This window comes from Bombina bombina, chromosome 2 (genome assembly GCF_027579735.1).
Source record: "Bombina bombina isolate aBomBom1 chromosome 2, aBomBom1.pri, whole genome shotgun sequence".
Classification (NCBI taxonomy): domain Eukaryota; kingdom Metazoa; phylum Chordata; class Amphibia; order Anura; family Bombinatoridae; genus Bombina; species Bombina bombina.
In genome coordinates this window covers 1403048058-1403075085 of record NC_069500.1, presented here as the reverse complement: position 1 = coordinate 1403075085, position 27028 = coordinate 1403048058, and the positions used below count along the sequence as shown (strand labels likewise).

General features: G+C 40.0%; 1 protein-coding gene across 1 annotated transcript in view; it reads left to right on the top strand.

The window, feature by feature from the left end:
- Positions 1–27028, top strand: part of ATP6V1B1 (ATPase H+ transporting V1 subunit B1) — a 175570-nt gene that overhangs the window by 128929 nt on the left and 19613 nt on the right. The window contains exons 10-12 of the mRNA XM_053704334.1: positions 3600–3750; positions 7985–8067; positions 8203–8307. Of these exons, the coding sequence (XP_053560309.1) occupies positions 3600–3750; positions 7985–8067; positions 8203–8307 (339 nt within the window). The remainder of the gene's footprint in view (positions 1–3599; positions 3751–7984; positions 8068–8202; positions 8308–27028) is intronic.

The window sequence follows — 27028 nt, the reverse complement described above, 5'->3', positions numbered from 1 at the left end:
ATTTCCTAGTATTATAGAATGCAGGTGTTTGAGATAATCTGTTTATTAAAGAAACATTCTAGTGTAAAAATAAAATGTTCTATTTTTTTAGACACGGCTAGATTACGAGTTTTGCGTTATGAGTATAACGCTGCTTTTTCACTACCGCTGCTATTACGAGTCTTGTAGGTATACTGCACCGCACACTTTTTTGGCCGTAACGCAACGTAACTACAGCACCTTTCAAAAATTCCTTTTTCAATGGGACTTCCACAGCGACGGTATTATGAGTTTGCCTGTCCGGCCAAATAGTGAGCGGTACAGTCCATATCTACAAGATCTGTACCGTCACCTGAAAGTTAGTAGTTATGAGTTTTACGTTACATATCTGTACCATAAAATTCATAACTAAAGTGTTGCAAAGTACACTAACACCCATAAACTACCTATTAACCCCTTAACCGAGGCCCTGCCGCATCGCAAACACTAAAATAAAATTATTAACCCCTAATCTGCCGCTCCGGACATCGCTGCCACTATAATAAACATATTTACCCCTAAACTGCTGCACTCCCGCATTGTAAACAATAGTTAAATATTATTAACCCCTAATCTGCTGCCCCAATGTCGTTGTCGCCACCTACATACACTTATTAACCCCTAATCTGCTGTCCCTAACATCGCCGCAACCTGCATTACTGTTATTAACCCCTAATCTGCTGCCCCCAATGTCACCGCCACTATACTAAAGTTATTAACCCCTAAACCTAATCCTAAATCTAACCCTAACCCTAGCATAACCCTAACACCCACTAACTTTAACATAATCAAAATAATTCCAAATAAAAATTACAATTAATACCTAAATTATTACTATTTAAAACTAAATACATACTTACCTGTAAAATAAAACCTAAGCTAGTTACAATATAACTAATAGTTACATTGTAGCTATCTTAGGTTTTATTTTTATTTCACAGGTAAGTTTGTATTTATTTTAACTAGGTAGACAAATTTACCTGTAAAATAAAACCTAACCTGTTTTTCAGTTAAACCTAACATTACACTAAAATTAAATAAATGAAATTAAAAAAATACATTTATCTAAATTGCAAAAAAATAATAATGACTAAATTACACAAAAGAAAAAGAAATTATCAAATATTTAAACTAATTACACCTAATCTAATAGCCCTATCAAAATAAAAAAGCTCCCCCCCCAAAAAAATAAAAAAAAAACCCTATCCTACACTAAACTGCCAATGGCCCTTAAAAGGGCCTTTTGCGGGGCATTGCCCCAAAGAAATCAGCTCTTTTACCTGCATTGCACTTAAAAGCGCAGTTAGCTCTTTTATGGTGCCCAAAGTCGTTAATCTAAAAATAAAACCCATCCAATAAACCCTTAAAAAACCTAACACTAACCCCCGAAGATCCACTTACAGTTTTTGAAGACCGGACATCCATCCTCATCCAGCCGGGAGAAGTCTTCATCCAAGCGGCAAGAAATCCTCAACGAAACCGTGAGAAGTCTTCATCTAAGTGGCAAGAAGTCATCCTCCAGGCGGGCAGAAGTCTTCATCCAGACTGCATCTTCTATCTTCATCCTTCCGGCGCGGAGCGGCTCCATCTTCAAGACATCCAGCACGGAGCATCCTCTTCCATCCTTAACTAGGTAGTTAGTAAATAGTTAATAACTATTTACTAACTAGTCTACCTAGTTAAAATAAATACAAAGTTACCTGTGAAATAAAAATAAAACCTAAGATAGCTACAATGTAACTATTAGTTATATTGTAGCTAGCTTAGAGTTTATTTTACAGGTAAGTAGTTTTAAATAGGAATTATTTAGTTAATAATAGTAAATTTTATTTAGATTTATTTTAATTATAAAAAAGTTAGGGGTGTTAGGGTTAGGTTTATGGGTTAATATATTTATTTAGTGTTAGTTATGTGGGAGGAGAGGTTTAGGGGTTAATAACTTTAGTATAGTGGCGGCGGCGACGTTGGGGGTGGCAGATTAGGGGTTAATGCATTTTTTATAATAGTGCATGATCAGCCATGTAAGCCTGAACACACATGTTACTGATAGTGCATGATCAGCCATACAAACCTACACTTGCATGTTATTAATAGTGCATGGTCAGCCATGCAAGCTTTTACCCGCATGTTTTTAATAGTGCATGATCAGCCATGCAAGCCTGCATCAGCATGTTATTAATAGTGCATGATCAGCCATACAAGCCTGCACCCGCATGTTATTGATAGTTCATGATCAGCCATGCAAGCCTTTACCCGCATGTTTTTAATAGTGCATGATCAGCCATGCAAGCCTGCACCCGCATGTTATTAATAGTGCATGATAAGCCATGCAAGCCTGCACCCGCATGTTATTAATAGTGCATGCTCAGCCATACAAGCCTGCATCAGCATGTTGTTAATAGTGCATGATCAGCCATACAAGCCTGCACCCGCATGTTATTAATAGTGCATGATCAGCCATACAAGCCTGCACCCGCATGTTATTAACAGTGCATGATCAGCCATACAAGCCTGCACCCGCATATTATTAATAGTGCATGATCAGCCATACAAGCCTGCACCCGCATGTTATTAATAGTGCATGATCAGCCATGCAAGCCTGCACCCGCATGTTATTAATAGTGCATGATCAGCCATACAAGCCTGCACCCGCATGTTATTAATAGTGCATGACCAGCCATACAAGCCTGCACACGCATGTTATTAATATTAGTGCATGATCAGCCATGTAAGCCTGCACCCGCATGTTATTGATAGTTCATGATCAGCCATGCAAGCCTGCACCCGCATGTTATTGATAGTGCATGATCAGCCATACAAGCCTGCACCCGCATGTTATTAATAGTGCATGATCAGCCATACAAGCCTGCCTCATCATGTTATTGATATTGCATGATCAGCCATGCAAGTCTGTACCCGCATGTTATAAATAGTGCATGATCAGCCATGCAAGCCTGCACCCACATGTTAATGATAGTGCATGATCAGCCATGCAAGCCTGCACCCGCATGTTATTAATAGTGCATGATCAGCCATGCAAGCCTGTACCTGCATGTTATTAATAGTGCATGATCAGCCATGCAAGATTGCACCCACATGTTAATGATAGTGCATGATCAGCCATGCAAGCCTGCACCCGCATGTTATTGATAGTGCATGATCAGCCATGCAAGCCTGTACCTGCATGTTATTAATAGTGCATGATCAGCCATGCAAGCCTGCACCCGCATGTTATTAATAGTGCATGATCAGCCATTCAAGCCTGCCTCAGCATGTTATTGATAGTGCATGATCAGCCATGCAAGCCTGCGTCCGCATGTTATTAATAGTGCATGATCAGCCATGCAAGCCTGCCTCAGCATGTTATTGATAGTGCATGATCAGCCATGCAAGCCTGTACCCGCATGTTATTAATAGTGCATGATCAGCCATGCAAGCCTGTACCTGCATGTTATTAATAGTGCATGATCAGCCATACAAGCCTGCACTTTCATGTTATTTATAACAAAGTTATCTGCTTCTCTGTGTGTGAATCTGTGATCAGCTGCAGAGAGCCAGTAATTGAGGGAGCTCTCTTGTAGGTATCAGCAGCTCGTGAAGAGGTCCCTGGCAGACGCGGCTTCCCCGGATACATGTACACTGACTTGGCCACCATCTATGAGCGCGCTGGCAGAGTGGAAGGCAGGAGTGGCTCTATCACACAGATTCCCATCCTAACCATGCCCAATGATGGTAAGTGCCCTGTGTAAAAGCTTCTTAAAGAGACATTCTACACCAGAATTGTTATTATTTTTTAAGATAATCCATTTATTACCCATTCCACAGTTTTGCATAACCAACACAGTTATATTAATATACATTTTACCTCTGTGATTACCTTGTATCTAAGCCTCTTCTGACAGCCCCCTGATCACATGACTTTTTATTTATTATCTATTGACTTGCATTTTAGCATATTAGTGCTTGGTTGTGCTGACTCTTAAGTAACTCCATGGATGTGAGCACAATGTTATCTATATGGCACACTATCAGTCTCCTGTTGTGAAAAGCTAATAAAAAAGCATGTGATAAGATGCTGTCTTTAGTGATTTATAAACAGGCAAACATTTAGAGGTTTAAATGCTATAAAGTATATTAATATAACAATGTTGCTTGTGCAAAGCTGGGGAATGGGTAGTAAAGGTGTTATCTATCTTTTTAAACAATAACAGTTATAGTGTTGACTGTCCCTTTACGCATGTTGTTTATCTTAGCTCCTGTGCTGTGGTCAGTTAGGGACAGATATAAATGCCCTCCTGAAATAATCAAACAATCACTGGGCACCATGTATGAGAGTCATGGTTGTGAAACATGATGTAATAGATTCCAGCTTCTCAGGGTCTAGTGGTGAAACTGTAATATTTATAATTATATTACCCAGCAAGCAAAATAAATAATGATTTTCCCCATGCATATTTTTACATAGGTATGCTTTTCAACAAAGGATACCTTTGTTGATTCATGGCCAATCGGCCGCTAGCAGGGGGCTCACCAGAAACACGGGGCATCAAGCTCCATATGGAGCTTGATAAATATGCTAACCTGGCCAGTGAAAATGTAGGTTTATTCAGCACACTAACATATGTTTAAAACAATTAAAATTAAATCACAATGTTTTAGATTAGAATATAAAATGAAATAATAAAATGTAGGTACTAGTAAATGTATTGTGCACAATGGTGGGGTCAGAATTAAAGGGATAGGAAACCCACATTTTTCTTTAATGGTTCAGAAAGAGAATGCAATTTGATGCACCAATCAGCAAGTGCTACCCAGGCGCTGAACTGAAAATGGGCCGGCTCCTAAGCTTACATTCCTGATTTTCAAATAAAGATACAAAGAGAATGAAGAAACAATGATAATAGGAGCAAATTATTAAGTTGCTTAAAATTGCTGCTCTAACTGAATCATGAAAGAAAAAAAAAATGGGTTTCATATCCCTTTAATAATTTGTATATTGAGTTCAGATGTGATTAGCAGTTTGCCTCTCATTTTATTATTTTGTAATACATGCCACTAGAAATTTTGGGGCCCCTGACTTAACCATAAGTGTCTATGTAAACTTGGAAATGTTGTAAAGGTAGTAACATACAAACACACAGACACACTCATACACTGAAACACACACACACACTCACACATAAGGATTCACATATAGACACTCTAGCAGACACGCAAAGTAACACACAAACACACAGACACAGACACCCAAACAAACACTCGATGCCAACCAAATGATGACAACAGCATGCAATGGCTGAAAGGATGGGCCCTGAACTGCCTAAACAATAATTTAAGGTTAAATGGTGAATTAGTGACTTCCGGAAAGGTCTTGTTAGTCTCAAAGTCTGTAGAAAGATGTGAATAATCAGTAGTAAGGTCAAAATGTCCTAAAAAGGAATGGACACACACAAGCTCAAACTTGCACATACACCCAAGGAAACACAGAAAGAGACAGCCTCAGAAAACACACAAAGACACACACACACACACACACAGACACCCACAGAAAACACACAAAGACATACACACACAGAGAGACAACCACATAAAACACAGAAAGACCTACATACACACACCCTCACTGAGACATCCACAGACAACACAGAAAGACATACACACACCCTCACAGAGACACTCACAGAAAACACACACCCTCACAGAGACATCCACTGAAAACACAGACACACATACATACACACACCCTCACAGAGTAATCCACAGAAAACACAGACATACACAACCACCCTCACAGAGGCATCCAGAGAAAATACACAAAGGCAAACATGCACACACCCTCGCAGAGACACCCATGTAAAAAAGCTCAAAGACATATGCACACACCCTCACAGACATCCACAGAAAATGCACAAAGACATACACACCCACCCTCACAGAGAGACCCACAGAAAAAAAATACATACACACTCAGAGACACAAACCAAAGCACAAAGACATAAACACAGACACCCACAGAAACACTCACAGGAGGAAACATTTATGCAACTTGCATCCCCTACATCAACAGTGTGTGACATGCATGATAAAAAAATCACAGAAATTAAGAGATCACTTTTTAAAGAATCATATTTGTAAATTTGTAAACAAAAATAATTCTGTGAATTCAAAATTGTACATTAATAATCTGGGTAGATGGCTAAATGAAGAAAAGTACTTTTAAAAGGTTGACATATGTTTGTTTGTTTTTTCCCCAAACAAAAGCACCACTTCAAATATAGTGTACAAATGTTCCCATCTGTCAGCTGTAATTATGATTTTGAAAATGCTGTATTCTATATAATCTTGGTGGAACCATAAGCTATGGTACTCATACCCTTAGATCTGGTTAAATGCAGTATTTAGGCTTGTTGGTATGTATTTCAAAATTAAGTCAGCTGTAGTGTAAACTGAACAGTTTTAAGTTAACCTGTCTTATTTCAAACACTGAGCAATCTTAGTCTGAGAGTATAACATTTTATGCCGATGTAAAAATCTTAGATAAAATGCCTCCTTGCATCTGGAAAGTCCTTGCATAAAGAGGCAGTAAACTGGAATGTAATTAATATATATAAATATATAGATATATAAATTAAAAAATGCATATCTGCCAAAAGGGCACCTACCATTTGTGTATTGAGGAGGAAACATTTCTGCATGGTTTTAAATATAGAATTTCTACAGCATTGTCAAATAATCATAAATACACTGCTGCTAAAACAAATTGTTTTCATGGACCTCTGGCCCCACCATACAACTACTACCACACTGAAGTTACAATCCGAAAATGCACAAAGAAATAAAAAAACATTTGCTAAGTAAGTCCTACCTCCTCTGCAAATGAAAGTGATCTGCCGTCTGACTCAGGAACACACTGTACAAACAAAGTGCCAAGTCTGTCTCACACTGTGCATAGTGGTTTAGTGCACACTCAGAAATACTCTCAAATGCTAATACTTTACTCCTTGTAATAAAATTTCCATGCTCAATTAGCACTCTGCTGTAGTACCCACTGGTGGCTGCCAAAATGTAGCTCTTGGCTCATGGGGCCCCCTGGCCCATTGGGCCCCTGACAGGAGTCACCCCTGTCAACCCCTGATGGCGGCCCTGCATGGCAGTGCCACAGCTGAGTGCCAACTCTTCACAAAAGATGCCAGTTTGTTTGCAGAATTTAGATTTCAGTTGTAATACATGGCAGTGCCACAGCTGAGTGCCAGCTCTTCACAAGAGATGCCAGTTTGTTTGCAGAATATAGATTTCAGTTGTGATACATGGCAGTGACACAGCTGAGTGCCAGCTCTTCACAAGAGATGCCAGTTTGTTTGCAGAATATAGATTTCAGTTGTGATACATGGCAGTGCCGCAGCTGAGTGCCAGCTCTTCACAAGAGATGCCAGTTTGTTTGCAGAATATAGATTTCAGTTGTGATACATGGCAGTGCCACAGCTGAGTGCCAGCTCTTCACAAGAGATGCCAGTTTGTTTGCAGAATTTAGATTTCAGTTGTGATACATGGCAGTGCCACATTTGGAAGAATATAGATTTCAGTTGTGATACATGGCAGTGCCACAGCTGAGTGCCAGCTCTTCACAAGAGATGCTAGTTTCAGTGCAGAATACAGATTTCAGTTGTGATACATGAGTGTGCCACAGCTGAGTGCCAGCTCTTCACAAGAGATGCCAGTTTCAGTGCAGAATATAGATTTCAATTGTGATACATGGCAGTGCCACAGCTGAGTGCCAGCTTTTTACAAGAGATGCCAGTTTATTCGCAGAATTTAGATTTCAAATTGATAATCTCTCACCATGTATCAGTTTGATCATTCTCAAATGGATATATGTAAATATAATGCATTCTTATATTACAGCATAGCGCTATTGCTTATCTGATGTTATTAAATCCCCTCCTAAAATCTATATCCTTCCTTCCAGATATCACACATCCCATCCCTGACTTGACTGGATTCATTACAGAAGGACAGATCTATGTGGACAGACAACTTCATAACAGACAGGTCAGTTGTCCACACCGTTCTTGAACCATCTATAAACACTGGCCTAGATTTCATTATGTCAAAATAGGAGAATGAGTTATTGGTACCTTTATTATCATAATATCAAATAATCAATATATTTTCCATTATCATCAGATTTATCCACCAATCAACGTGCTCCCTTCTCTGTCCCGTCTCATGAAGTCAGCTATTGGAGAAGGGATGACAAGAAAAGACCACGGGGATGTGTCTAATCAGCTGGTAAGTATACAGTCAGTATAGGGATTACTGTCTAACCATACCTCTGTTTCCCCTATGGATCAAAGACGATTAGGTCTTCGATCAATTACATGTATGTTACAACACCAAAATAAAGGGTCATGATCGAAAGATGCATGTTATAGGTTCAGAACTAGTTTGTGCAAGTGCTTCTTTACAAAACAGGTGGTCACAAAATCAGTGAATGAGAGGTGAGAAAAGTGTATGGCAGTTTCTGCAATGGTCACTTGAACCTATGTTTTGTATTTGGAATAAAGTAGAAGAATACTTTGGCTTTGTATTATTGATAGTGTGGAAGCTATTTTGTACTGGTGATACATAGAACAGAATTCCAATACAGGTGGTAAGTATAAAAGCTATAAGGAAAGAATAAATGGGATATGGATAAGAAAGAAAAAATGGGATATGGATAAGACTTTTCTAAGAATTTAATAGGCTTATACTTCAGAATGAAATGATGGCAAACTCGCTGGGACATTTGGTTTTTATCTACTGTCATGTTGATGTCCATATATAGAGAATTTAGATTCACGTAAGTTGGTGTTTGCAACTTCCTGATAAATAAAGATTTATGTTTACAAGACAATGATTCACTCAGTGGTTTTAAACTGCTGTATTAACAATAATACAGGTAAATGCTGCTTACATATAACAAATAACCGGCATTACTGTTTTCATGTGTGCTAATCTGACACCGTGTTACACCTAAATCACAAACACGAATCACGTTACGCATATTTCCATTCCTATGTTCTTCGCATAGAATTTTTTTTTAATTAAATCATTTATACAACCTCAATTTCCAAAAAAATTGGGAGAAAATGGAAATTGCAAAAAAAAAAAAAAAAAAAAGAGTTATTTGAAAATCCAATTCACCTGGTACTATATTGAAAACACATTATTAACACATTATTTGATGTTTAGCTTTGTGAATTTAATGTATTTTTGAAAATATACACTAAAATCTGATGACTGCAACACGTTCCAAAAAAGTTGGGACAGGGGAAATTTAGGACTAATAGCGATGTGACAAGTTGAAATTAGAAGGTGATGTGAAACAGGTGAGGCAATCGTGTAATCGTAGTATATAAGGAGCATCCAAAAAATGCATAGTCCTTCAAGAGCAAGGATGGGTCGAGGCTCACCAATCTGCCAACAGATGCATCAACAAATAATCCAACACTTTGAAAACAACATTTCCTAAAGACAAATCAGTAGGATTTTGGGCATTTCACCTTCTACAGTGCACAATATAATTAAAATATTCAAGGAATCCAGTCAAATCTCAGTACATAAAGGGCAAGGCTGAAAACTACTGCATATGATCTCCAACCCTCAGAAGTCACTTTCTCAAAACCGTCATGAGTCTGTAATGGATATCCTGACCTGGGTTCTGGAATACTTTGATAAACCTTTGTCAGTCAACACCATTCGCTGCTGCACATTTGCTGTTGCATCTACAGATGCATGTTAAGGTTTTACTAGGCAAAGCAGAAGCCATACATCAACACTGTCCAGAAGCGCCGCTGACTTCTCTGTGCTCGGTCTCATATGAGATGTACATAGTAGCACAGTGGAATTGTGTTTTGTGGTCCGATGAGTAAAAATTTCAAATAGTTTTTGGAAAAAAAAAGCTGTTGTGTTCACCGGGCCAAAGAAGAAAAGGACCATCCAAGCTGTTATCAGCGTCAGGTCAAAAGGCCAGTGTCTGTCATGGTATGGGGGGTGTCAGTGCCTATGGCATGGGTAACTTGCACATCTATGAGGGCTACATTAATACAGAGAGATATGTATACATTTTGGAGCAACGTATGCTGCAATCCAGAGGTTGTCTTTTCCAGAAACGTCCCTGCATTTTCCAACAGGACAACGCCAAGCCCCATTCTGCCCGGATTACAAGCAAATGATTGCTTAAACAGAGAGTGCAGGTGCTAGCATGGACTGCCTGCAGTCCTGAACTCCAATTGTTTGGCACATTATGAAGTGCAAAATAAGACAACGAAGGCCCCGTACAGTTGCGCAGCTGAAGACATGCATAATGGATGAATGGGGGAAAATTCCCCTTTTGCTAAACTTAACCAACTGGTGTCTTCAGTGCTCAACTTTTTTGGACGTGTTGCAGTCATCAGAATTGAAATAAGTGTATTTTTTCAAAAATACATTAAATTCACAAAGTAAACCATAAGATAATGTGTTAATAATGTGTTTTCTATATAGTACAAGGTGAATTGAATTTTCAAATGACTCTTTTTATTTGTTTGTTTTGCATTTTCTCTACTGTCCCAACTTTTTTGGAATGGGGGTTATATATATATATATATATATATATATATATATATATATATATATCTGATAAGGTTAATGTTAAATAGATATCTATACCTATATATCTACACATAAATAGATATGGGTATATATAGACATGTATAGAAATATGTATTTACAATAAAAAATACATTATTCTGTATATAGAGAACATTGGAATGTTAAATATGTACAGTACACAAAAAGTAAAACACATTATTAAATATTATTATGGAATTATTATTTACACAAATACATATATATGAAATCCCTTAGCATTCAAATGCATGGCAATATACCATATACCTTTGAACCACTATGAATATTTTTTATGAATATTTCAAAATTGTATCAGATAGTGTTTATATGAGTGTAACAGTTTATTTTAAATAAAGAAAAGTTGTTCCAAATGCAGCAATTCCAAAAAAGACGATATATCTTAAAAAAACAACTTCTATTCCATCATTTAAACATGAACAAATATCCATAGTATTATATATTAAAACATACTGAAAGGACTGGGCATATGCGTTTTGGCTAAGCACAATACGTATTCATAGAACTGTTCAGTTAGTGTATTTATATTGCGTTTGGTGCAATTTTGTTTTAAACTCAGTACCCTTTACCTGATGAGCGTAAATCTCAATTGTGCTCTTGCTTTCAAGTTTATTTTCAACTTGTAATCTAGCCCTATGTTGGATTAGTATGCCTTAGTTAACACAGACTAAAACAGGTATTCTGCTCTAAAGATAGCTCAAAAACAGGTATCCTGCTCTAAAGATAGCTACAAAACAGGTATCCTGTTCTAAAGATAGCTACAAAACAGGTATCCTGCTTTAAAGATAGCTATAAAACAGGTATCCTGCTCTAAAGGTAGTTCCAAAACAGGTATCCTGCTCTAAAGATAGCTACAAAACAGGTATCCTTCTCTAAAGATTGCTCCAAAACCGGTATCCTGCTCTAAAGATAGCTCCAAAACAGATATCCTGCTCTAAAGTTACCTCCAAAACAGATATCCTGCTCTAAAGGTAGCTCCAAAACAGATATCCTGCTCTAAAGATAGCTCTAAAACAGGTATCTGGCTATAAAGATAGCTCTAAAACAGGTATCCTGCTCTTAAGATAGGTCCAAAACAGGTATCCTGCTCTAAAGATAGCTACAAAACAGGTATCCTGCTCTAAAGATAGCTATAAAACAGGTATCCTGCTCTAAAGAAAGCTCCAAAACAGGTATCTTGCTCTAAAGATAGCTCTAAAACAGGTATCCTGCTCTAAAAATAGCTCCAAAACAGGTATCCTGCTCTAAAGGTAGCTCCAAAACAGGTATCCTGCTCTAAAGATAGCTCCAAAACTGGAATCCTGCTCTAAAGATAGCTATAAAACAGGTATCCTGCTCTAAAGGTAGCTCCAAAACAGATATCCTGCTCTAAAGATAGCTCCAAAACAGGTCTCCTACTCTAAAGGTAGCTCCAAAACAGGTATCCTGCTCTAAAGATAGCTCCAAAACAGGTATCCTGCTCTAAAGATAGCTCCAAAACAGGTATCCTGCTCTAAAGATAGATCCAAAACAGGTATCCTGCTCTAAAGGTAGCTCCAAAACAGGTACCCTGCTCTAAAGGTAGCTCCAAAACAGGCATCCTGCTCTAAAGGTAGCTACAAAACAGATATCCTGCTCTAAAGATAGCTATAAAACAGATATCTTGCTCTAAAGATAGCTATAAAATAGATATTCTGCTCTAAAGATAGCTCCAAAACAGGTAGACTGCTCTAAAGATAGCTATAAAACAGATATTCTGCTCTAAATATAGCTCGAAAACAGATATCCTGCTCTAAAGGTAGCTCCAAAATAGATATCCTGCTCTAAAGGTAGCTCCAAAACAGGTATCCTGCTCTAAAGATAGCTCCAAAACAGGTATCCTGCTCTAAAGGTAGCTCCAAAACAGGTATCCTGCTCTAAAGGTAGCTCCAAAACAGGTATCCTGCTCTAAAGATAGCTCCAAAACCGGTATCCTGCTGTAAGGATAGCTCCAAAACAGGTATCCTGCTCTACAGATAGCTCCAAAACAGGTATCCTTCTCTTAAGATAGCTCCTAAACCGGTATCCTGCTCTAAAGGTAGCTATAAAACCGGTATCCTGCTCCAAAGGTAGCTCCAAAACAGGTATCCTGCTTTAAAGATAGCTCCAAAACAGGTATTCTGCTCTATAGCTAGCTCCAAAACAGGTATCCTGCTCTAAAGATAGCTCCAAATCAGGTATCCTGCTCTATAGATAGCTCAAAAACAGGTATCCTGCTCTAAAGATAGCTCCAAAACAGATATCCTGCTCTAAAGTTACCTCCAAAACAGATATCCTGCTCTAAAGGTAGCTCCAAAACAGATATCCTGCTCTAAAGATAGCTCTAAAACAGGTATCTGGCTATAAAGATAGCTCTAAAACAGGTATCCTGCTCTTAAGATAGGTCCAAAACAGGTATCCTGCTCTAAAGATAGCTACAAAACAGGTATCCTGCTCTAAAGATAGCTATAAAACAGGTATCCTGCTCTAAAGAAAGCTCCAAAACAGGTATCTTGCTCTAAAGATAGCTCTAAAACAGGTATCCTGCTCTAAAAATAGCTCCAAAAGAGGTATCCTGCTCTAAAGGTAGCTCCAAAACAGGTATCCTGCTCTAAAGATAGCTCCAAAACTGGAATCCTGCTCTAAAGATAGCTATAAAACAGGTATCCTGCTCTAAAGGTAGCTCCAAAACAGATATCCTGCTCTAAAGATAGCTCCAAAACAGGTCTCCTACTCTAAAGGTAGCTCCAAAACAGGTATCCTGCTCTAAAGATAGCTCCAAAACAGGTATCCTGCTCTAAAGATAGCTCCAAAACAGATATCCTGCTCTAAAGATAGATCCAAAACAGGTATCCTGCTCTAAAGGTAGCTCCAAAACAGGTACCCTGCTCTAAAGGTAGCTCCAAAACAGGTATCCTGCTCTAAAGGTAGCTACAAAACAGATATCCTGCTCTAAAGATAGCTATAAAACAGATATCTTGCTCTAAAGATAGCTATAAAATAGATATTCTGCTCTAAAGATAGCTCCAAAACAGGTATCCTGCTCTAAAGATAGCTATAAAACAGATATTCTGCTCTAAATATAGCTCGAAAACAGATATCCTGCTCTAAAGGTAGCTTCAAAACAGATATCCTGCTCTAAAGGTAGCTCCAAAATAGATATCCTGCTCTAAAGGTAGCTCCAAAACAGGTATCCTGCTCTAAAGGTAGCTCCAAAACAGGTATCCTGCTCTAAAGTTAGCTCCAAAACAGGTATCCTGCTCTAAAGATAGCTCCAAAACCGGTATCCTGCTGTAAGGATAGCTCCAAAACAGGTATCCTGCTCTACAGATAGCTCCAAAACAGGTATCCTTCTCTTAATATAGCTCCTAAACCGGTATCCTGCTCTAAAGGTAGCTATAAAACCGGTATCCTGCTCCAAAGGTAGCTCCAAAACCGGTATCCTGCTCTAAAGGTAGCTATAAAACCGGTATCCTGCTCCAAAGGTAGCTCCAAAACAGGTATCCTGCTCTAAAGATAGCTCCAAAACAGGTATTCTGCTCTATAGCTAGCTCCAAAACAGGCATCCTGCTCTAAAGATAGCTCCAAATCAGGTATCCTGCTCTATAGATAGCTCAAAAACAGGTATCCTGCTCTAAAGATAGCTCCAAAACAGATATCCTGCTCTAAAGTTAGCTCCAAAACAGATATCCTGCTCTAAAAATAGCTCCAAAAGAGGTATCCTGCTCTAAAGGTAGCTCCAAAACAGGTATCCTGCTCTAAAGATAGCTCCAAAACTGGAATCCTGCTCTAAAGATAGCTATAAAACAGGTATCCTGCTCTAAAGGTAGCTCCAAAACAGATATCCTGCTCTAAAGATAGCTCCAAAACAGGTCTCCTACTCTAAAGGTAGCTCCAAAACAGGTATCCTGCTCTAAAGATAGCTCCAAAACAGGTATCCTGCTCTAAAGATAGCTCCAAAACAGGTATCCTGCTCTAAAGATAGATCCAAAACAGGTATCCTGCTCTAAAGGTAGCTCCAAAACAGGTACCCTGCTCTAAAGGTAGCTCCAAAACAGGTATCCTGCTCTAAAGGTAGCTACAAAACAGATATCCTGCTCTAAAGATAGCTATAAAACAGATATCTTGCTCTAAAGATAGCTATAAAATAGATATTCTGCTCTAAAGATAGCTCCAAAACAGGTATCCTGCTCTAAAGATAGCTATAAAACAGATATTCTGCTCTAAATATAGCTCGAAAACAGATATCCTGCTCTAAAGGTAGCTTCAAAACAGATATCCTGCTCTAAAGGTAGCTCCAAAATAGATATCCTGCTCTAAAGGTAGCTCCAAAACAGGTATCCTGCTCTAAAGGTAGCTCCAAAACAGGTATCCTGCTCTAAAGTTAGCTCCAAAACAGGTATCCTGCTCTAAAGATAGCTCCAAAACCGGTATCCTGCTGTAAGGATAGCTCCAAAACAGGTATCCTGCTCTACAGATAGCTCCAAAACAGGTATCCTTCTCTTAATATAGCTCCTAAACCGGTATCCTGCTCTAAAGGTAGCTATAAAACCGGTATCCTGCTCCAAAGGTAGCTCCAAAACAGGTATCCTGCTCTAAAGATAGCTCCAAAACAGGTATTCTGCTCTATAGCTAGCTCCAAAACAGGTATCCTGCTCTAAAGATAGCTCCAAATCAGGTATCCTGCTCTATAGATAGCTCAAAAACAGGTATCCTGCTCTAAAGATAGCTCCAAAACAGATATCCTGCTCTAAAGTTAGCTCCAAAACAGATATCCTGCTCTAAAGGTAGCTCCAAAACAGGTATCCTGCTCTAAAGATAGCTCTAAAACAAGTATCCGGCTCTAAAGATAGCTCTAAAACAGGTATCCTGCTCTTAAGATAGCTCCAAAACAGGTATCCTGCTCTAAAAATAGCTACAAAACAGGTATCCTGCTCTAAAGATAGCTATAAAACAGATATTCTGCTCTAAAGATAGCTCAAAAACATATATCCTGCTCTAAAGATAGATATAAAACAGATATCCTGCTCTAAAGGTAGCTTCAAAACAGATATCCTGCTCTAAAGGTAGCTCCAAAATAGATATCCTGCTCTAAAGTTAGCTCCAAAACAGGTATCCTGCTCTAAAGATAGCTCCAAAAGAGGTATCCTGCTCTAAAGGTAGCTCCAAAACATGTATCCTGCTCTAAAGATAGCTCCAAAACCGGTATCCTGCTGTAAAGGTAGCTCCAAAACAGGTATCCTGCTCTAAAGATAGCTCCAAAACAGGTATCCTGCTCTAAAGATAGCTCCAAAACCGGTATCCTGCTTTAAAGGTAGCTATAAAAAAGGTATCCTGCTCCAAAGGTAGCTCCAAAACAGGTATCCTGCTGTAAAGATAGCTCCAAAACAGGTATCCTGCTCTAAAGATAGCTCCAAAACAGGTATCCTGCTCTAAAGATAGCTCCAAAACCGGTATCCTGCTCTAAATGTAGCTATAAAAAAGGTATCCTGCTCCAAAGGTAGCTCCAAAACAGGTATCCTGCTCTAAAGATAGCTCCAAAACAGGTATCCTGCTCTAAAGGTAACTCCAAAACAGGTATCCTTCTCTAAAGATAGCTATAAAACAGGTATCCTGCTCTAAAGATAGTTCCAAAACCGGTATCCTGCTGTAAAGATAGCTCCAAAACAGGTATCCTGCTCTAAAGATAGCTCCAAAACAGGTATCCTGCTCTAAAGGTAGCTCCACAACAGGTATCCTGCTCTAAAGGTAGCAATAAAACAGGTATCCTGCTCCAAAACAGGTATCCTGCTCTAAAGATAGCTCCAAAACCGGTATCCTGCTCTAAAGGTAGCAATAAAACAGGTATCCTGCTCCAAAACAGGTATCCTGCTCTAAAGATAGCTCCAAAACAGGTATCCTGCTCTAAAGGTAGCTCCAAAACAGGTATCCTGCTCTAAAGATAGCTATAAAACAGATATCCTGCTCTAAAGGTAGCTTCAAAACAGATACCCTGCTCTAAAGGTAGCTCCAAAATAGATATCCTGCTCTAAAGGTAGCTCCAAAACAGGTATCCTGCTCTAAAGATAGCTCCAAAACAGGTATCCTGCTCTAAAGGTAGCTCCAAAACAGGTATCCTACTCTAAAGGTAGCTCCAAAACAGGCATCCTGCTCTAAAGGTAGCTTCAAAACAGATATCCTGCTCTAAAGGTAGCTTCAAAACAGGTATCCTGCTCTAAAGATAGCTCCAAAACAGGTATCCTGCTCTAAAGGTAGCTCCAAAACAGGTAACCTGCTCTAAAGGTAGCTCTAAAACAGGTATCCTGCTCTAATAATAGCTCCAAAACAGGTATCCTGCTCTAAAGATAGCTCTAAAACCGGTATCCTGCTCTAAAGATAGCTCCAAAACAGGTATCCTGCTCTAAAGGTAGCTCCAAAACAGGTATCCTGCTCTAAAGGTAGCTCCAAAACAGGTATCCTGCTCTAAAGGTAGCTCCAAAACAGGTATCCTGCTCTAAAGATAGCTCCAAAACCAGTATCCTGCTCTAAAGATAGCTCCAAAACAGGTATCCTGCTCTAAAGGAAGCTCCAAAACAGGTATCCTGCTCTAAAGGTAGCTCCAAAACAGGTACCCTGCTCTAAAGATAGCTCCAAAAGAGGTATCCTGCTCTAAAGGTAGCTCCAAAACATGTATCCTGCTCTAAAGATAGCTCCAAAACAGGTATCCTGCTCTAAAGGTAGCTCCAAAACAGGTATCCTGCTCTAAAGATAGCTCCAAAACAGGTATCCTGCTCTAAAGATAGCTCCAAAACCGGTATCCTGCTCTAAAGGTAGCTATAAAAAAGGTATCCTGCTCCAAAGGTAGCTCCAAAACAGGTATCCTGCTGTAAAGATAGCTCCAAAACAGGTATCCTGCTCTAAAGATAGCTACAAAACAGGTATCCTGCTCTAAAGATAGCTCCAAAACCGGTATCCTGCTCTAAATGTAGCTATAAAAAAGGTATCCTGCTCCAAAGGTAGCTCCAAAACAGGTATCCTGCTCTAAAGATAGCTCCAAAACAGGTATCCTGCTCTAAAGGTAGCTCCAAAACAGGTATCCTGCTCTAAAGATAGCTATAAAACAGGTATCCTGCTCTAAAGATAGTTCCAAAACCGGTATCCTGCTGTAAAGATAGCTCCAAAACAGGTATCCTGCTCTAAAGATAGCTCCAAAACAGGTATCCTGCTCTAAAGGTAGCTCCACAACCGGTATCCTTCTCTAAAGGTAGCAATAAAACAGGTATCCTGCTCCAAAACAGGTATCCTGCTCTAAAGGTAGCTTCAAAACAGATATCCTGCTCTAAAGGTAGCTTCAAAACAGGTATCCTGCTCTAAAGATAGCTCCAAAACAGGTATCCTGCTCTAAAGGTAGCTCCAAAACAGGTATCCTGCTCTAAAGGTAGCTCGAAAACAGGTATCCTGCTCTAATGATAGCTCCAAAACAGGTATCCTGCTCTAAAGGTAGCTCCAAAACAGGTATCCTGCTCTAAAGATAGCTCCAAAACAGGTATCCTGCTCTAAAGGTAGCTCCAAAACAGGTATCCTGCTCTAAAGGTAGCTCCAAAACAGGTATCCTGCTCTAAAGGTAGCTCCAAAACAGATATCCTGCTCTAAAGATAGCTCCAAAACCAGTATCCTGCTCTAAAGATAGCTCTAAAACAGGTATCCTGCTCTAAAGGAAGCTCCAAAACAGGTATCCTGCTCTAAAGGTAGCTCCAAAACAGGTACCCTGCTCTAAAGATAGCTCCAAAAGAGGTATCCTGCTCTAAAGGTAGCTCCAAAACATGTATCCTGCTCTAAAGATAGCTCCAAAACCGGTATCCTGCTGTAAAGGTAGCTCCAAAACAGGTATCCTGCTCTAAAGATAGCTCCAAAACAGGTATCCTGCTCTAAAGATAGCTCCAAAACCGGTATCCTGCTCTAAAGGTAGCTATAAAAAAGGTATCCTGCTCCAAAGGTAGCTCCAAAACAGGTATCCTGCTGTAAAGATAGCTCCAAAACAGGTATCCTGCTCTAAAGATAGCTCCAAAACAGGTATCCTGCTCTAAAGATAGCTCCAAAACCGGTATCCTGCTCTAAATGTAGCTATAAAAAAGGTATCCTGCTCCAAAGGTAGCTCCAAAACAGGTATCCTGCTCTAAAGATAGCTCCAAAACAGGTATCCTGCTCTAAAGGTAACTCCAAAACAGGGATCCTTCTCTAAAGATAGCTATAAAACAGGTATCCTGCTCTAAAGATAGTTCCAAAACCGGTATCCTGCTGTAAAGATAGCTCCAAAACAGGTATCCTGCTCTAAAGATAGCTCCAAAACAGGTATCCTGCTCTAAAGGTAGCTCCACAACCTTTATCCTGCTCTAAAGGTAGCAATAAAACAGGTATCCTGCTCCAAAACAGGTATCCTGCTCTAAAGATAGCTCCAAAACAGGTATCCTGCTCTAAAGGTAGCAATAAAACAGGTATCCTGCTCCAAAACAGGTATCCTGCTCTAAAGATAGCTCCAAAACAGGTATCCTGCTCTAAAGGTAGCTCCAAAACAGGTATCCTGCTCTAAAGATAGCTATAAAACAGATATCCTGCTCTAAAGGTAGCTTCAAACAGATACCCTGCTCTAAAGGTAGCTCCAAAATAGATATCCTGCTCTAAAGGTAGCTCCAAAACAGGTATCCTGCTCTAAAGATAGCTCCAAAACAGGTATCCTGCTCTAAAGGTAGCTCCAAAACAGGTATCCTACTCTAAAGGTAGCTCCAAAACAGGTATCCTGCTCTAAAGGTAGCTTCAAAACAGATATCCTGCTCTAAAGGTAGCTTCAAAACAGGTATCCTGCTCTAAAGATAGCTCCAAAACAGGTATCCTGCTCTAAAGGTAGCTCCAAAACAGGTAACCTGCTCTAAAGGTAGCTCTAAAACAGGTATCCTGCTCTAATGATAGCTCCAAAACAGGTATCCTGCTCTAAAGATAGCTCTAAAACCGGTATCCTGCTCTAAAGATAGCTCCAAAACAGGTATCCTGCTCTAAAGGTAGCTCCAAAACAGGTATCCTGCTCTAAAGGTAGCTCCAAAATAGATATCCTGCTCTAAAGGTAGCTCCAAAACAGGTATCCTGCTCTAAAGATAGCTCCAAAACAGGTATCCTGCTCTAAAGGTAGCTCCAAAACAGGTATCCTACTCTAAAGGTAGCTCCAAAACAGGCATCCTGCTCTAAAGGTAGCTTCAAAACAAATATCCTGCTCTAAAGGTAGCTTCAAAACAGGTATCCTGCTCTAAAGATAGCTCCAAAACAGGTATCCTGCTCTAAAGGTAGCTCCAAAACAGGTAACCTGCTCTAAAGGTAGCTCTAAAACAGGTATCCTGCTCTAATGATAGCTCCAAAACAGGTATCCTGCTCTAAAGATAGCTCTAAAACCGGTATCCTGCTCTAAAGATAGCTCCAAAACAGGTATCCTGCTCTAAAGGTAGCTCCAAAACAGGTATCCTGCTCTAAAGGTAGCTCCAAAACAGGTATCCTGCTCTAAAGGTAGCTCCAAAACAGATATCCTGCTCTAAAGATAGCTCCAAAACCAGTATCCTGCTCTAAAGATAGCTCCAAAACAGGTATCCTGCTCTAAAGGAAGCTCCAAAACAGGTATCCTGCTCTAAAGGTAGCTCCAAAACAGGTACCCTGCTCTAAAGATAGCTCCAAAAGAGGTATCCTGCTCTAAAGGTAGCTCCAAAACATGTATCCTGCTCTAAAGATAGCTCCAAAACCGGTATCCTGCTGTAAAGGTAGCTCCAAAACAGGTATCCTGCTCTAAAGGTAGCTCCAAAACAGGTATCCTGCTCTAAAGATAGCTCCAAAACCGGTATCCTGCTCTAAAGGTAGCTATAAAAAAGGTATCCTGCTCCAAAGGTAGCTCCAAAACAGGTATCCTGCTGTAAAGATAGCTCCAAAACAGGTATCCTGCTCTAAAGATAGCTACAAAACAGGTATCCTGCTCTAAAGATAGCTCCAAAACCGGTATCCTGCTCTAAATGTAGCTATAAAAAAGGTATCCTGCTCCAAAGGTAGCTCCAAAACAGGTATCCTGCTCTAAAGATAGCTCCAAAACAGGTATCCTGCTCTAAAGGTAACTCCAAAACAGGGATCCTTCTCTAAAGATAGCTATAAAACAGGTATCCTGCTCTAAAGATAGTTCCAAAACCGGTATCCTGCTGTAAAGATAGCTCCAAAACAGGTATCCTGCTCTAAAGATAGCTCCAAAACAGGTATCCTGCTCTAAAGGTAGCTCCACAACCGGTATCCTTCTCTAAAGGTAGCAATAAAACAGGTATCCTGCTCCAAAACAGGTATCCTGCTCTAAAGGTAGCTTCAAAACAGATATCCTGCTCTAAAGGTAGCTTCAAAACAGGTATCCTGCTCTAAAGATAGCTCCAAAACAGGTATCCTGCTCTAAAGGTAGCTCCAAAACAGGTATCCTGCTCTAAAGGTAGCTCCAAAACAGGTATCCTGCTCTAATGATAGCTCCAAAACAGGTATCCTGCTCTAAAGATAGCTCTAAAACCGGTATCCTGCTCTAAAGATAGCTCCAAAACAGGTATCCTGCTCTAAAGGTAGCTCCAAAACAGGTATCCTGCTCTAAAGGTAGCTCCAAAACAGGTATCCTGCTCTAAAGGTAGCTCCAAAACAGATATCCTGCTCTAAAGATAGCTCCAAAACCAGTATCCTGCTCTAAAGATAGCTCTAAAACAGGTATCCTGCTCTAAAGGAAGCTCCAAAACAGGTATCCTGCTCTAAAGGTAGCTCCAAAACAGGTACCCTGCTCTAAAGATAGCTCCAAAAGAGGTATCCTGCTCTAAAGGTAGCTCCAAAACATGTATCCTGCTCTAAAGATAGCCCCAAAACCGGTATCCTGCTGTAAAGGTAGCTCCAAAACAGGTATCCTGCTCTAAAGATAGCTCCAAAACAGGTATCCTGCTCTAAAGATAGCTCCAAAACCGGTATCCTGCTCTAAAGGTAGCTATAAAAAAGGTATCCTGCTCCAAAGGTAGCTCCAAAACAGGTATCCTGCTGTAAAGATAGCTCCAAAACAGGTATCCTGCTCTAAAGATAGCTCCAAAACAGGTATCCTGCTCTAAAGATAGCTCCAAAACCGGTATCCTGCTCTAAATGTAGCTATAAAAAAGGTATCCTGCTCCAAAGGTAGCTCCAAAACAGGTATCCTGCTCTAAAGATAGCTCCAAAACAGGTATCCTGCTCTAAAGGTAACTCCAAAACAGGGATCCTTCTCTAAAGATAGCTATAAAACAGGTATCCTGCTCTAAAGATAGTTCCAAAACTGGTATCCTGCTGTAAAGATAGCTCCAAAACAGGTATCCTGCTCTAAAGATAGCTCCAAAACAGGTATCCTGCTCTAAAGGTAGCTCCACAACCTTTATCCTGCTCTAAAGGTAGCAATAAAACAGGTATCCTGCTCCAAAACAGGTATCCTGCTCTAAAGATAGCTCCAAAACAGGTATCCTGCTCTAAAGGTAGCAATAAAACAGGTATCCTGCTCCAAAACAGGTATCCTGCTCTAAAGATAGCTCCAAAACAGGTATCCTGCTCTAAAGGTAGCTCCAAAACAGGTATCCTGCTCTAAAGATAGCTATAAAACAGATATCCTGCTCTAAAGGTAGCTTCAAACAGATACCCTGCTCTAAAGGTAGCTCCAAAATAGATATCCTGCTCTAAAGGTAGCTCCAAAACAGGTATCCTGCTCTAAAGATAGCTCCAAAACAGGTATCCTGCTCTAAAGGTAGCTCCAAAACAGGTATCCTACTCTAAAGGTAGCTCCAAAACAGGTATCCTGCTCTAAAGGTAGCTTCAAAACAGATATCCTGCTCTAAAGGTAGCTGCAAAACAGGTATCCTGCTCTAAAGATAGCTCCAAAACAGGTATCCTGCTCTAAAGGTAGCTCCAAAACAGGTAACCTGCTCTAAAGGTAGCTCTAAAACAGGTATCCTGCTCTAATGATAGCTCCAAAACAGGTATCCTGCTCTAAAGATAGCTCTAAAACCGGTATCCTGCTCTAAAGATAGCTCCAAAACAGGTATCCTGCTCTAAAGGTAGCTCCAAAACAGGTATCCTGCTCTAAAGGTAGCTCCAAAACAGGTATCCTGCTCTAAAGGTAGCTCCAAAACAGATATCCTGCTCTAAAGATAGCTCCAAAACCAGTATCCTGCTCTAAAGATAGCTCCAAAACAGGTATCCTGCTCTAAAGGAAGCTCCAAAACAGGTATCCTGCTCTAAAGGTAGCTCCAAAACAGGTGCCCTGCTCTAAAGGTAGCTCCAAAACAGGTATCCTGCTCTAAAGGTAGCTACAAAACAGATATCCTGCTCTAAAGATAGCTATAAAACAGATATCTTGCTCTAAAGATAGCTATAAAATAGATATTCTGCTCTAAAGATAGCTCCAAAACAGGTATCCTGCTATAAAGATAGCTATAAAACAGATATTCTGCTCTAAATATAGCTCGAAAACAGATATCCTGCTCTAAATGTAGCTTCAAAACAGATATTCTGCTCTAAAGGTAGCTCCAAAATAGATATCCTGCTCTAAAGATAGCTCCAAAACAGTTTTCCTGCTCTAAAGGTAGCTCCAAAACAGGTATCCTGCTCTAAAGTTAGCTCCAAAACAGGTATCCTGCTCTAAAGATAGCTCCAAAACCGGTATCCTGCTGTAAGGATAGCTCCAAAACAGGTATCCTGCTCTACAGATAGCTCCAAAACAGGTATCCTTCTCTTAAGATAGCTCCTAAACCGGTATCCTGCTCTAAAGGTAGCTATAAAACCGGTATCCTGCTCCAAAGGTAGCTCCAAAACAGGTATCCTGCTCTAAAGATAGCTCCAAAACAGGTATTCTGCTCTATAGCTAGCTCCAAAACAGGTATCCTTCTCTAAAGATAGCTCCAAATCAGGTATCCTGCTCTATAGATAGCTCAAAAACAGGTATCCTGCTCTAAAGATAGCTCCAAAACAGATATCCTGCTCTAAAGTTAGCTCCAAACAGATATCCTGCTCTAAAGGTAGCTCCAAAACAGGTATCCTGCTCTAAAGGTAGCTCCATAACAGGTATCCTGCTCTAAAGATAGCTCTAAAACAAGTATCCGGCTCTAAAGATAGCTCTAAAACAGGTATCCTGCTCTTAAGATAGCTCCAAAACAGGTATCCTGCTCTAAAAATAGCTACAAAACAGGTATCCTGCTCTAAAGATAGCTATAAAACCGATATTCTGCTCTAAAGATAGCTCAAAAACATATATCCTGCTCTAAAGATAGATATAAAAAAGATATCCTGCTCTAAAGGTAGCTTCAAAACAGATATCCTGCTCTAAAGGTAGCTCCAAAACAGGTATCCTGCTCTAAAGATAGCTACAAAAGAGGTATCCTGCTCTAAAGGTTGCTCCAAAACATGTATCCTGCTCTAAAGATAGCTCCAAAACCGGTATCCTGCTGTAAAGGTAGCTCCAAAACAGGTATCCTGCTCTAAAGATAGCTCCAAAATAGATATCCTGCTCTAAAGGTAGCTCCAAAACAGGTATCCTGCTCTAAAGATAGCTCCAAAACAGGTATCCTGCTCTAAAGGTAGCTCCAAAACAGGTATCCTACTCTAAAGGTAGCTCCAAAACAGGTATCCTGCTCTAAAGGTAGCTTCAAAACAGATATCCTGCTCTAAAGGTAGCTTCAAAACAGGTATCCTGCTCTAAAGATAGCTCCAAAACAGGTATCCTGCTCTAAAGGTAGCTCCAAAACAGGTAACCTGCTCTAAAGGTAGCTCTAAAACAGGTATCCTGCTCTAATGATAGCTCCAAAACAGGTATCCTGCTCTAAAGATAGCTCTAAAACCGGTATCCTGCTCTAAAGATAGCTCCAAAACAGGTATCCTGCTCTAAAGGTAGCTCCAAAACAGGTATCCTGCTCTAAAGGTAGCTCCAAAACAGGTATCCTGCTCTAAAGGTAGCTCCAAAACAGATATCCTGCTCTAAAGATAGCTCCAAAACCAGTATCCTGCTCTAAAGATAGCTCCAAAACAGGTATCCTGCTCTAAAGGAAGCTCCAAAACAGGTATCCTGCTCTAAAGGTAGCTCCAAAACAGGTACCCTGCTCTAAAGATAGCTCCAAAAGAGGTATCCTGCTCTAAAGGTAGCTCCAAAACATGTATCCTGCTCTAAAGATAGCTCCAAAACCGGTATCCTGCTGTAAAGGTAGCTCCAAAACAGGTATCCTGCTCTAAAGATAGCTCCAAAACAGGTATCCTGCTCTAAAGATAGCTCCAAAACCGGTATCCTGCTCTAAAGGTAGCTATAAAAAAGGTATCCTGCTCCAAAGGTAGCTCCAAAACAGGTATCCTGCTGTAAAGATAGCTCCAAAACAGGTATCCTGCTCTAAAGATAGCTACAAAACAGGTATCCTGCTCTAAAGATAGCTCCAAAACCGGTATCCTGCTCTAAATGTAGCTATAAAAAAGGTATCCTGCTCCAAAGGTAGCTCCAAAACAGGTATCCTGCTCTAAAGATAGCTCCAAAACAGGTATCCTGCTCTAAAGGTAACTCCATAACAGGGATCCTTCTCTAAAGATAGCTATAAAACAGGTATCCTGCTCTAAAGATAGTTCCAAAACCGGTATCCTGCTGTAAAGATAGCTCCAAAACAGGTATCCTGCTCTAAAGATAGCTCCAAAACAGGTATCCTGCTCTAAAGGTAGCTCCACAACCGGTATCCTTCTCTAAAGGTAGCAATAAAACAGGTATCCTGCTCCAAAACAGGTATCCTGCTCTAAAGGTAGCTTCAAAACAGATATCCTGCTCTAAAGGTAGCTTCAAAACAGGTATCCTGCTCTAAAGATAGCTCCAAAACAGGTATCCTGCTCTAAAGGTAGCTCCAAAACAGGTAACCTGCTCTAAAGGTAGCTCTAAAACAGGTATCCTGCTCTAATGATAGCTCCAAAACAGGTATCCTGCTCTAAAGATAGCTCTAAAACCGGTATCCTGCTCTAAAGATAGCTCCAAAACAGGTATCCTGCTCTAAAGGTAGCTCCAAAACAGGTATCCTGCTCTAAAGGTAGCTCCAAAACAGGTATCCTGCTCTAAAGATAGCTCCAAAACAGGTATCCTGCTCTAAAGATAGCTCCAAAACCAGTATCCTGCTCTAAAGATAGCTCTAAAACAGGTATCCTGCTCTAAAGGAAGCTCCAAAACAGGTATCCTGCTCTAAAGGTAGCTCCAAAACAGGTACCCTGCTCTAAAGATAGCTCCAAAAGAGGTATCCTGCTCTAAAGGTAGCTCCAAAACATGTATCCTGCTCTAAAGATAGCTCCAAAACCGGTATCCTGCTGTAAAGGTAGCTCCAAAACAGGTATCCTGCTCTAAAGATAGCTCCAAAACAGGTATCCTGCTCTAAAGATAGCTCCAAAACCGGTATCCTGCTCTAAAGGTAGCTCTAAAACAGGTATCCTGCTCCAAAGGTAGCTCCAAAACAGGTATCCTGCTGTAAAGATAGCTCCAAAACAGGTATCCTGCTCTAAAGATAGCTCCAAAACAGGTATCCTGCTCTAAAGATAGCTCCAAAACCGGTATCCTGCTCTAAATGTAGTTATAAAAAAGGTATCCTGCTCCAAAGGTAGCTCCAAAACAGGTATCCTGCTCTAAAGATAGCTCCAAAACAGGTATCCTGCTCTAAAGGTAACTCCAAAACAGGGATCCTTCTCTAAAGATAGCTATAAAACAGGTATCCTGCTCTAAAGATAGTTCCAAAACCGGTATCCTGCTGTAAAGATAGCTCCAAAACAGGTATCCTGCTCTAAAGATAGCTCCAAAACAGGTATCCTGCTCTAAAGGTAGCTCCACAACCTTTATCCTGCTCTAAAGGTAGCAATAAAACAGGTATCCTGCTCCAAAACAGGTATCCTGCTCTAAAGATAGCTCCAAAACAGGTATCCTGCTCTAAAGGTAGCAATAAAACAGGTATCCTGCTCCAAAACAGGTATCCTGCTCTAAAGATAGCTCCAAAACAGGTATCCTGCTCTAAAGATAGCTATAAAACAGATATCCTGCTCTAAAGGTAGCTTCAAAACAGATACCCTGCTCTAAAGGTAGCTCCAAAATAGATATCCTGCTCTAAAGGTAGCTCCAAAACAGGTATCCTGCTCTAAAGATAGCTCCAAAACAGGTATCCTGCTCTAAAGGTAGCTCCAAAACAGGTATCCTACTCTAAAGGTAGCTCCAAAACAGGTATCCTGCTCTAAAGGTAGCTTCAAAACAGATATCCTGCTCTAAAGGTAGCTTCAAAACAGGTATCCTGCTCTAAAGATAGCT